Raw genomic sequence first — 12,307 nt, 5'->3', positions numbered from 1 at the left:
TGGGATCACAAGCCCGCAACCCTCAACAAATCTTGCATGGGGAAACACTGCAGAAGCAATAACAAAAATAACGACAGAGACACCACGTGCATGTTCACTACCTTTGGTGTTCCAGAGACTCCAGATGGAGATGAGCAGAACCCATGAAGTCATCTTGAAATCCAAAGTCATAGTCAAACACCTAAAGTGGAACAACAAAAATCAGTACTGAAGCTTCTGTTCATTAAAAATTAATACGGAAAAACATTTTGCATGAGTGCGCTTCTAGACTATTCTGCATATTTATGTGTGTTTGAATCTTTACCTTCACATATAAAGGCTGACTCAGGCTGTCTACGATCAACGTGGTCTTCTCGTCCCACACTGGGTTGAGGTTTTTGTGGATGGTTTTGCTTCTGAACACTTCTTTACTAGCGAACTTGAACTTGACGTACGGATCGCTGCTGCCTGGAGATAGCGAGTGAGACGGTGAAGCGTCTCGCAGGAAAGAAAACAAATCAACGCAACAGGAAAGAAAGAAAGAGAAAAACTCTACCTCCTCTGTCTCGAATGGCCAGGTTGTGTCCACTCTTCAGTTCGATTTCCAGCTTGTACATCCCAGAGCTGTGGAGACCTCGCTCAGGAGTGCGCGCTGCACCGACCCCCTGTCAGGAGACACGCATTTTACAGGAACCGTTCATACTCCGACACTCACACATTAGACTCTCAAGGAAAACTCACCAACATGTTTTCTGAGATTACCCGCTGCTTGAAGCGGTCACCGCTGTGGTGTGCAGCGATCACAGCCTCAATTCTGTGTGCGCCAACACATGCACATCACTTGTATGCTAAAGTGTCTCATTCAGTGCGGTGCCTCCCTGGGGTGACATACTGACAGGAAATTACACCAGAGTAGCTTCCTCCTGCCTGACCAGAGTGTTTTTGAGCAGATACTTTTCCGCTCCCTTACAGCCTCACTTCAGCTGCAGAGGCATCGCAACGCTACAGCACGCAAACCCTCAACCTAACCCAGCCTGAACCTTGAACCCAATCCCAAACATGAAACATCAGCGATGACCTCCATTTTTGTACCCAGAAGGGAGACCGTCATCTCGACAGGAATAATTACGTTCATACACATGACCCCATGACTCCAGGCGGAGTTCAGGAAGTATGAGTGTGTCAGAAAGGGCGTTAATCAAAAACCAATCTTACCACACGTCTCCTTCAGCAGAGGAGGAACATTGTGAAGCTGCATCCTGTCAGCACGTGCCACCGTCACTTACACAGACGCAGTGGATGTGATCAGAATCTCGATCGCGGTTGATGTGCGAGGGCTGTCTGCAGAGCCGCTGTGGAAATATGGACAGAGAGAGACCCGAGGACTAACGAATGACCCGCTAGAGTCGGAAAAAAAACTGATTTCAACGCGGTCGCTTTCTGCACAGACTGCAGTAAATATTTACTCTGACATCAATCAACTGTTCATTTTCTCATTATGGTAAAAGATCAACAACTACAGGTGCAAATCCAGGGTGTACAAACAGAATTCTAATCCAATTACATTTTTTCCACAAATCTGATTGGTGAATCGTGTGCGATTTCAGACCGTATAATATCGGGGTAACGGTGGCAAAGTATTCTACCGTTTTGCATTTGGATGTTTTACTTCACGCCAAGACAAGACGTCATCCCTGTCGACAGGCCAGCTCTACGTGCAACTGCTCATGCATTTCATTTCATTTTCATCTAACCTGTGTGTCTTTGGACGTGGGATGAAGCCGGAGCATCCAGAGAGAACTCACGCAATCATGGGGAGAACATGTGAACTCCACAGGTGGGAATCAACCCCATGACCTTCTTGCTGCCAAATAACTAGACAAAAATGACAAAGCGCTGTTTAAAGTGTAGAAATATAAATGTGTAAATAGTATAGTACATAATGTAATAAATAAGATCAGTAACAACCCGACAATTCTTTGACTGATTAAAAACAATAAAAATCTCAAGAACTTCTACAACCTACTGCACCACAAACTGAACCGTTGATTGCAGCGCCCCGCACGCTGTGGTCACTGCCAAGACGAAACAAAAAAGGCAGAGATTTGCCCTCTGATCATCGGGCCTCGTGTAATGCTTGCATTTTGTCATGATTTGTGTCACCAGGATAAAAGAGCTGAAGTTGTTTATGTGAAATTTCCACTAAAAAAAGGGTTTTGTGCTCAGTCATTTCCCACCAAGTCTCATGCTAAAAGCTCGCGAGATGACACCGCAGCACTGTTATTCCATTGTCTGGGGGGAACCCTGCAGTTTTATATGACAGAATAAACGGAACATGGAAACACATTTTGACAGAAATCCGTTTAGACGGAGGTTTTGCAGCCCTGTGGAGCGCTGTGGCGCTAATAAAATAAATGCAGAAAGGACTTTCATTTTATTTTAGGTTATTTTTCCATCTCGTTTGTGGCTTCCCTCAGCTCAGGTTGAGAAATGCACCTGGAGCACTGTAACATGACACCGAGAGACTTCTTTAAAAATGCTGTGTTTATTCACAAACAATTTCCACGATAAGGAATTAAAGTATTTGTAAACGGCATCTTCTATTGATAAGTTTTCTGCAGGCTGCGGTGACGAATTTGGCTGAAATGACGAAACAGGTCAGATTAAAAGATTTACTTAGTTATGTTGGGTATTTTCTCCTCCAAACATTTTTCAAACCTTTAACAAGACAAACAGAGTCAAGAAACACCAGTGAGACAGAAAGTCAAATTTACGCGCGGAGTGCGGCCAGGCTGTACACCAAGGCTACACTAAAGTCTGGCCTGCTTTTCCGCTCTTTTTATTAAGAGACGCCCTCATCACATAAACAAGAAACTTGTCCTAAGGGTGGGGGTAATGACGCAAGACAAGTTTCTTCCCATAACATAAACGCATACGTCAATAAGTGCAGCTGTAAGGAAGAACACTTCAGGTCAGCACATCTCGTTCGTCTGTTGCAGGTATCAGCTGTTCTGCATCTGCCTGAAGTGTCCTGTCTTCCACACTCCTTCACACTAAACACCACATCACAATAGTCAAAACGTTCTCTTGCTCCCAGTCGTTAGAGGCTGCGAAAACAAAGTTATATTATAATAATAAGTACATCCAGCCCTTCATCCCAGCTCAGATTGACCCCAGAGTGCTAAAACAAAATTGAATTCTCAGGATTGCATTAAGACAGGTGCAAAACAGCACATCTTCGTTCTCATGAGAAAGAAGACAAAGCTAAAACAAGGTTGAATAACACGTACGTTCTCAGGGTGAAGTGCAAAACAGCACAACACCGTTCTCATGAGAAAGAAGACAAAGCTAAACAAGGTTGAATAACACATACATTCTCAGGGTGAAGTGCAAAACAGCACGACACCGTTCTCATGAGAAAGAAGGCAAATGTACAAACGTTTAACAGTGATAACATATATACAAAATCTTTAACATTCCCCTCCTGTTTATCGCCTGTTAAACATACAGTAGGCATCACTCAGCTTAGCACTTCTTTTTGAGATTTTCACTAAGAGGTTCATCATGGTATGTTTTCTCTAGGCTTACACCCCAGAGGTGATGTCATCATTGTCACCATCATCGGTGTCTGGGTCATCATACGTCCATTGGTCTGGGTACAGGTCAGGAGAGCCATCGTCCTCCTTGTCGTCATCTGTCCCCAGAAGTGGATATGATGCTGGACCCCCTCCTGGTCCTGGACTTATTGCTGTGGTTATCATTCTATTTACAAGGCCTCGGAGACATGGAATACAACAACATCCACACAATGTTAGAATTGCAGCAAATACTGCTATAGACACTAATAGTGAAGAAATCAAAGACCTCCATTTTCCCATCCCTTCCAGCCACCAATCCCAGCCTTCAGTGTTTACTCCACTGTGCTCTTTCATCTTCCTGTTCAACGTCCTCAGCCCATCAATGGCTTGAGTGAGACTGCCGTCTGCAGCTGTGTTGTTGGGAATGAATGTGCAGCATTGTTCTCCGAACATGGCACAAACACCTCCTTTCTCTGCCAACAACATATCCAGAGCAATACGATTCTGGAAGGCCATAAGGGACGTGGCTTCTAACTGTGAATGGACAGCCTTAAATCCTTCCTCAGTCCAATTCCCTAATTTCTGTACATTGTAGTGGATGTAGTTTATTCTGTCCACGTTTTTATTAATTGAGCACCACCAACAGATGGAAGATTCAAATCCAGCTGCTATTTGATTAACCAGTTTATACTCGTCAGGCACTCCCCTGGGGACTCCTATTGCGTCAATATATGTTGGATTTCCCACTCCTTTCCAATCTCTTTTCACTCTATGTCTGGCTACGCCTTTCTGCCAATCTTCAGGAATAAGAGAGGCTGCATATGTCGTAACGTCTTCAGGGGTCATGGGTATGGCTTCAACTGGTAACAATAATGATATTAATGCACAATAACCTGACACATTTCGTGGCAGTCTGTCAAAGATTCTGTTATCCCCACATCACCACCATACGTCACTCCTCCCGACAGGTTTGAATGTGGGAGTACTATGGACCACATTCTTACACCAGGCGGTGTGGTTTAAGCTACCTAAAGTCTTACTTGTCCCTGTCAAGTGTACACATGTATGGTTAGCATGCCCAACTTTGCTTGAGAATAAAGGTTTGATCTTAGTTAATTTGGTCACTGGATAGATCTTGTCCCACTTAAAACATTTGTTGTTTGCCGCAATGTATGTCTGTGTCATAGCAGTCAGCAGACAGTCTTTGGGTAATGCTGCCGGTATTACCTGTAATATAGGTCTGGGTCCCATACACACAACACAGTCCTTCTTTGCTGCTAGTCCTGCTTGTTCTGCCATTAAAGCCAATTGTTATTTTGTCCACTAATTCCTGTAGTTACTAGGAACCAGTCATCTGCCTTCATGTCTTTTGTGCCTTGTACAGACACCCCCTTTGCTTGTATGGGCACCCCCTTTGCTTGTATGGACACCCCCTTTGACGTACTTAATTCGGTCAATATTGGTTGCTGTACTCTATCTGTCTCACAGAGGAAGAAATGGAAATACGGATCTTTTCCTTGTTTGTATACCCAAAGGAGGAACAACCAACAGTCTCCCTCTATATCAGGTGGGAATATGGTTCCTTTTTCTGTAGTATTCACCACTATAGACAGCTTATCATCTGTTTGATACATTTTGAGACTTTGACTCTGGTACTTAGCCCACTCGGTTTGTGCCCATCTTGGTGTCCATCTACTCCATTCATCGGCTACCAACGTTTCCCATCTCCTATCTTGTTGATCGTTGGTCATATACCATGAGAAACTATTTCCGTAATTAGTCCCTCTGTCACCATCCGGCATTCCATGGGTAAGAGCACTATATGGTACAGAGATGATCACAGAAGTATTTCTAGGAATGCAGGCCTGTACACCAAATCGGTATGCATTATTCCCATCACAGCTATGTACTGTGGCATTGATTATCGGACTGGGGTCTTTGTTACTTCTTTTTGGTCTCTGCAATCTGCGGATGTGATCCGTATTATCATGTCCCGTGCTCATGGCTTTTAATAATAATCCCAATTCAAAAAAGAAAAGTAGCATAACAAGGACTGTCCGTGGGGTCCAGAAACCCCCGTTCTTTTATTTTTTTCTTTCGCCATTTCTGCACACTACAGCACACCTATGTTCAGAACAGTGGCTTCTTAATGTCTTCTGCTAGCTTTCGTGTCTAACCTGGATCTTAACACCAAGCTCACACACTATTACTAGTCTTGTCCTACTGTTCTTACTGTTTGTCTGTGTCTGCAGAAATGACTTTCTTACAGTGAGTTAAATGAATCCATGTACTTCTTTCCCCAATTTTCAAAGCTGTGGGTGTTGTGAGTAGTACTTGATAGGGCCCTTCCCATTTAGGTGAATGCCAGTGTTTTCTCTTGATGCTTCTTATCAACACCCAGTCTCCAGGTACCACTTTAGGGTCCTCCTGTGGAGAAATGGGATCATCAGTGTTTGGAACTCTCCCTCGTTGTCCTTCTAACATTTTCTCATGTAATCCGCCAAATTGGCTTCCTCAGGTACATCCCAAATTTGTCCATAATATGGCAATCGATATTTTCTGCCAAACAATGTTTTCATACGGTGTCAACCCCATGGTACTAGTTATGTTTATATACATTTTTACCAAATCTACGCAATGCGTCCATGGTCTGCCTGTTCCTCCATTGTCTTTCTAAGTCTGTTTTTTACTGTTCCATTCATCCTTTCCACTAATCCGGCACTTTGTGGATGATAAGCACAATGATTCTTGAGATTAACCTGTAGTGCTTCTCCTACGTATTGCACTATTGCATTAACAAAATGCGCTCCATTATCTGAATAGACTGTTTCTGGTATCCCAAAACGTGGGATAATGTCTTTGCATAATGCCTTAGCCACTGTAAGTGAATCTGCATGTTTTGTAGGGAACAATTCTACCCATTTTGAGAAGGCATCAATTATGACTAAACAAAATTCCTTCCCTTCATGTTTACTCAGCTGTATATAATCCATATGAATCACTTGAAAGGGATATTGTGGTGTTGGAAATTTACCTCTTTGGGGTCTCAAATTGCCTTGTGAGTTGTGTTTTGCACATATCATGCATGCTCTACAATGCTGTTTTGCATATGCATCGAACCCATAAAGACAAAAAATAGATTGCAATTGCGATATCATACCCCCTGATGAGACATGCGTCACGCCATGGCTCATAATAGCTGCCCATTTAAACATATTTTTTGGCAATATGGGTTTCTTTTGTGGTCATACGTACAAGTCATTTGCATACGCAGCGCCTTTAGCTATCCACATTTGTTTTTCTCTGTCTGTTGCCTGCTGTTGCATGTCAGCAAGCAGTGTACGACCTAAATGCAAATCCGGAGTAGTTTCCTGTACAACAAAAATAGAAGAAGCTGCTGCTGCCTCCTTTGCTGCTCTGTCAGCAAAATCATTTCCTTTTGAAACACTGTCAGAGCCATTGGTGTGAGCCGCACATTTACATATAGCAATTTGTTGAGGCAACTTCACAGCTTGCAGTAGGGCAGTTAGGAGAGTGGCATGAGTCACTGGCTTTCCAGACGATGTCACCATTCCACGCTCCTCCCACAGTTTTGCAAACACATGCACTGTGCTGAAAGCGTACTGGCTGTCCGTATAAATTGATACGGCTGTACCTTGAAACAGATAGCAAGCTGCAGTTAAAGCAACTAATTCAGCTGCTTGTGCTGAAAATGACGATGGCAATGAAGCAGAATCTAATACTTCTGAATTTGTGACGACAGCATATCCAGATTGCGTTTGTCCATACGCATTTTTGGTGGAAGAACCATCCACATACACGATTGTACTGTTTGGGATGGGTGTGTCCCGGAGGTCTGGGCGTGCTTTTGTGCAAACTGTTGCTACATCAAGACAATTGTGCGGCTCACCATCCTCAGGTAAAGGTATCAATGTGGAGGGATTCAATGTTGTACATCGCTCTATCGTAAGGTGTGGCTGTGATAATAGCAAGGACATGCACGAAAGATGTCTTGCTGGGGACAAAGGCTCATGTTTGTCTGCAACAAAAGTGCAGAGACTGCATGTGGAACTTTCAATGTCAACTGATGGAATAGAACAACATTACTGCTACTTTGAACAGCCATAGAGGCTGCAACAACAGCCTGTACGCATGGTGGTAAAGCACTTGCTACTGCATCCAATTTAGATGAGTAGTAGGCAACTGGCCTCAATTTTGAGCCATACACTTGAACCAAAACACTAGTCATGAACTTATTCTTACAATCAACTGTTTGAATGAATGGTTTACTATAATCTGGTAGTGCCAAAACTGTGGATGACACTAATGTTTGTTTTACTTTTACAAAGGCTTCCTCAGCATCTTGTTCCATTCCAACACGGTTGACATTGAAATATCATCTTTGTACATCAAATCAGAAAGTGGACTAGTCAACTCTGCATAGCAAGGAATCCATGCCCTGCAGTAATTGTCAATCCAAGAAATGACATCATCTGCTTTTTGGTTTGTGGTTTTGGAGCGTGCAAAATTGCTTCCTTCCTGTCAGACAGGATCGTGCGCCCTGTGGCTGATAACTCATGTCCTAAATATTTTACTTTATCCCTACACAACTGAACTTTGTTTCTACTCACTCTGTGGCCATTGTCAAATAAGAAACATAATAATGCTACTGTGTCAGTTATGCAGTTTTCTCGTGTGTCAGAGGCAATCAAAATGTCATCAACATACACTAACAGTTGGCTATCTGCCGGTGGAACGAAGTTGGCTAAACATGCTGACATGACTTGAGAATAAATAGTTGGACTCTGCGTAACCCTGCGGTAATCTGGTGAATGTATATCGTTGTCCTTTAAAGGTAAAAGCAAACCAGAATTGACTATCTGGATGCACTGGCACAGAGAAAAATGCATTACTTATGTCAATTACTGAGAAACTATTAGAATTTGGTCTCAGCGAATTTAACAAGGTATGTGGATCTGGGACACATGGTGCTCTTTTAATCACAGCAGCATTTACTGCCTGCAGATCTTGAATCATTCTCCACCCCACTGAGGGCGGAGCCTTTTTCACAGGAAATATGGGTGTGTTACATGGTGAATCTGGACATGGCACTATCACTCCTGCTGTTAATAAATCCTCTATTACTGGCCTGATTCCGTCAATTGCATCAGGTTTCAATGGATACTGTCTTACACATGGTCTGTATTCTGTTTTTGGCCTTATAACTACAGGTTGTGCATTTTTAATCAGTCCTACGTCTGAAGGACCTGTTGTCCACAATCCTGACGGTACTGAAGAGAGAAGAGCATCCTCTTCAGGACTCAACTGAAACACTCAGGATTGTGAAGTGGACGCATCAATGTGTGTTCCAGCTGTCAGCACCAATGAGACATTAACTGGCACTTTATACAACTTGGTTGATGGACTGAACTCCGTTCGTGGGCCAACTCTACTCCAATCAGAGGCTGACAAAGCTGTTATGACTGTCAGTCCCAATTCTTGCCATTCTGTCAAATATGGCTTACAAAGTGACATATGTAATGGCATACCTGTGAATCTCAATTTTGATACATCTTCAGTGGCGCCTGTTACTGTTATGACGGCTATTGAGTTGCCATCATGAATCAAATCGGTCATTGTCAGTTTCACAGGTGAAACATTTTTCAATTTAGTTTCATAGTCATCATCCGGACCTGGAGGATCTTTATGCCACATTGTGACATGCAGGTCAGGTGGTGACATCTGTTGTTCAGGATTTTTTAGTAGGGCTGTCGCTTGCAAGACGACATCTTTACCCCATCCTGCAGCATCTTCTTCTGAGATGTCAAATGTATAGTAATAATGGAATGTGGGGTCAGCGCTTTCTTCTCTTACCATGTTAACGCCTCCTGTGCGTTCAACAACTAATTTCCCTTGTTCCACAATTATGGACAAGCCCAATGCAGTCAATCCGTCTCGTCCTAGGAGGTTAACTGGACATTGTGGCATGCTCAACACTGACATAGTACACGTCAGGCCAAATGGATCTGTCAACGTTATGGGTTTGGTGATAGGGACGTCTGATGTTTGTCCATTTGCAGAGCGAACCCTAAAGATTTCGTTGCTTAATTGATGGACAGATATGTTGTCATTACATGTGGTTCTACATGCTCCTGTATCACAAAGGAATGTCACTGGTCGTCCATTTACCAACAAAGTCACTTCTGGTTTTGGTACCGGATTTCCCAGCAAGGCACACAGATCCATATCACAATCAGACTGCCTATCTGATGTGGAATCATGGATTATGGATTCTAGTCATTGTGGGTACTGTGGCTGCGGAGGATTATTCCGTTGTGGAATTCCTCCTGCTGCTCCCTCAGTAGGTGGATTCGGACAATTTCTATACATATGTCCCTCTCTTCCACAGTTCCAACAATTCAGGGGACCACGTGGTGGCCCTCCCTGCCTGTGCTGCTGTTGTGGTTGCCATGGTCCTTGACGTTGTGGCTGTCCACCTTGTCTATTTTGCCATGGCTTTTTGGGGCGTTTGCACTGCTTCTGCTGTCTTAAGTTGCCCTGCTGGTAATATATTTCATCATCTCCATGTGCTACATACACTCCTTTGTCGCTGTTTCTTGTCTTTTTCTGTTTTAAGACTTCTTCTGCATGACAGCAGTGTGTATGTGTGTCATCCAATGTGCCTGTAGGCAATCCAATCCAATGTTTCTGTATCCAAGCTTTTATATCCTTATTGGAATGTTGGATCAGAGCGTTTTTCAATTGTTGTTCATACACAGGTGTTTCTGGCAATATGCCACTATGGACCCTAAACACATTCTCAAATCTGCACCTAAACTCTGTCCATGGCTCTCCTTCTTTCTGAGTTGTCCTGGTAATTTCAGTATAATTTATCTTTGGTCCTAACACTCCTTTTGCACGTGTAATCATAGCTTCCACTCTTGTTTTCAAGACTAGATCATCATGTGTCAGTGGTACGCCTTGTTGATCTGCAGGATTCCAGTCTCCGCGTACCTGACTCCATTTAGGGCCACATGCTTTCATCCACACCTGTTGGACTTCAGGTCCATTAAGGTGGTAAGATGTTCTAATGTTTCTATATCCTGCATAAATCCCTCAATATCGACATGTGGCGATGGTATCATGTCGACTGCTGCTTTGATATCATCAGCATTCCATGTCCGATAAACGAGCATGGTTGGTAGCTGTCCTGCTGTTCCTGCACGAGGATTTGGTACTTCTATCATAGGATAGGCACCTCCCTGGTCACTGTGTTCCACCATGGGAGGGGCTGTAGGCACTTTTGCTTGACTGCGTGTTTGTGGTTTTTCTGGTTTTTCTCTTTTTACCTTAGGTTTTACTGCCAAATCATACTGTGGTGGCGGTACATCGTCATCCTCTGGTAGAGGAGATAAAGGTCTCTTTGTCACAGACGATCCAGCCGGCGGTGGTTGTTGAGGCTGTTCTGGCTCTCTGTGCTGAATTATCACATCTTCTTCTGCCTTACCTACAGCTTTCTTTTTCCTTGCTTTCTCTAATCGTCGCTTCTCTGCTCCTTTCTGTCTGTTCTCTGCTTCCTCCTCCCAAAATGCCACTAAATCTGCCCCTACTTTCTGCATCTTTTTCTCATCACCTTTATGTTCCCGTTCTAACTCCTTCTTCAGCTTTTGTATGCTGATCAGGTTCAGTCGTCCGTCAAAGTCATGTTTATTTATCCAGGTCTCCAATTTCTTTGTTGCTTTTGGATTTTTTGCCTCCATAAATTTCCAGTCGTCAGTTGATAAATTTTCCTTATTTTTAGACGTCTTACCCCCCATTTTTATTATATATTTTTTTTTTTTTCCCTTGTTATAATTTGGACTTCAGACGGGGGCACACCTAGGGTGTTCTAAATCTGAAGTTTTCACACTTTCTTTGGACGTGACAATTAATTTGCCGTCGTGTGGTTGATTCCTTTCACCTCCCCGTAGGAAGCGGAATCACTTGCCTGCTGCTTCCACACACACGGTTGTCACTAACGTTGTCCAAAGTATTACACTTTCACACAGTTATTTACACTTGCGCAAAACACTATTTACACATAGAAACACTCCTAATAATCGTACGCGTATTCTTATGTCAGGGGAGCTCGCCCTCCCGTGAAATTTAACTAATGTCCTGCATTAGGGGACTCCGCCGTCCCTGCCAGATTTAACTGCTTTTTTACAGTGCACATATTTCTACCCGGGATTTCCTTTACGTATTAAAACAGAGGAGTCCGTATCCTCCTTCCGGAATTTAACTACTTGCGTCCCTCGCAACCGTAGAGGAGTCCGCCCTCCTTACAGAGTTTAACTGTGTTTCATTAACAGGCGATTCTGTATCATCGCTTACGGAGTTTAACTGTTTTATGTGATCACTTTTATCCCCTACCGGTACGCGTATATAAACAGAGGAGTCCGCACCCTCCTTACAGAGTTTAACTGCTTTGCATTAACAGGCGATTCTGTATCATCGCTTGCGGAATTTAACTGTTTTATGTGATCTGATCACCACTCACTCAGTACTGTTTACAAAGAAATTTACTCACTGACTCGACTTCCTGTCTGTCTTCTTCGGGAAAATCTCGTCAACCAGACGATGCCAGCGGTGGTCGACAATTGCAGACACGATCAATCGATCGATCAGACCTTGGCCAAGGATTTACGTCTGGACTTGACGACCTCCGCCGGACACCTCCGGTGTTGTTGAGCTCCCGGACGAGCCCCCAG

At 43.5% G+C, this 12,307-nt stretch overlaps 1 protein-coding gene across 1 annotated transcript in view; it reads right to left on the bottom strand.

Annotated features, from left to right (window-relative positions):
- mctp1b (multiple C2 domains, transmembrane 1b) overlaps positions 1 to 12,307 on the bottom strand; it is a 128,032-nt gene that overhangs the window by 92,752 nt on the left and 22,973 nt on the right. The window contains exons 2-4 of the mRNA XM_034193080.1: positions 536 to 644; positions 305 to 447; positions 102 to 181 (exon numbers count right to left, since the gene is read on the bottom strand). Of these exons, the coding sequence (XP_034048971.1) occupies positions 102 to 181; positions 305 to 447; positions 536 to 644 (332 nt within the window). The remainder of the gene's footprint in view (positions 1 to 101; positions 182 to 304; positions 448 to 535; positions 645 to 12,307) is intronic.

The sequence above is a fragment of the Thalassophryne amazonica genome, chromosome 17 (assembly GCF_902500255.1).
Source record: "Thalassophryne amazonica chromosome 17, fThaAma1.1, whole genome shotgun sequence".
NCBI lineage: Eukaryota > Metazoa > Chordata > Actinopteri > Batrachoidiformes > Batrachoididae > Thalassophryne > Thalassophryne amazonica.
The sequence above is the reverse complement of the archived record's forward strand: the minus strand, read 5'-3'. Positions and strand labels throughout refer to the sequence as shown.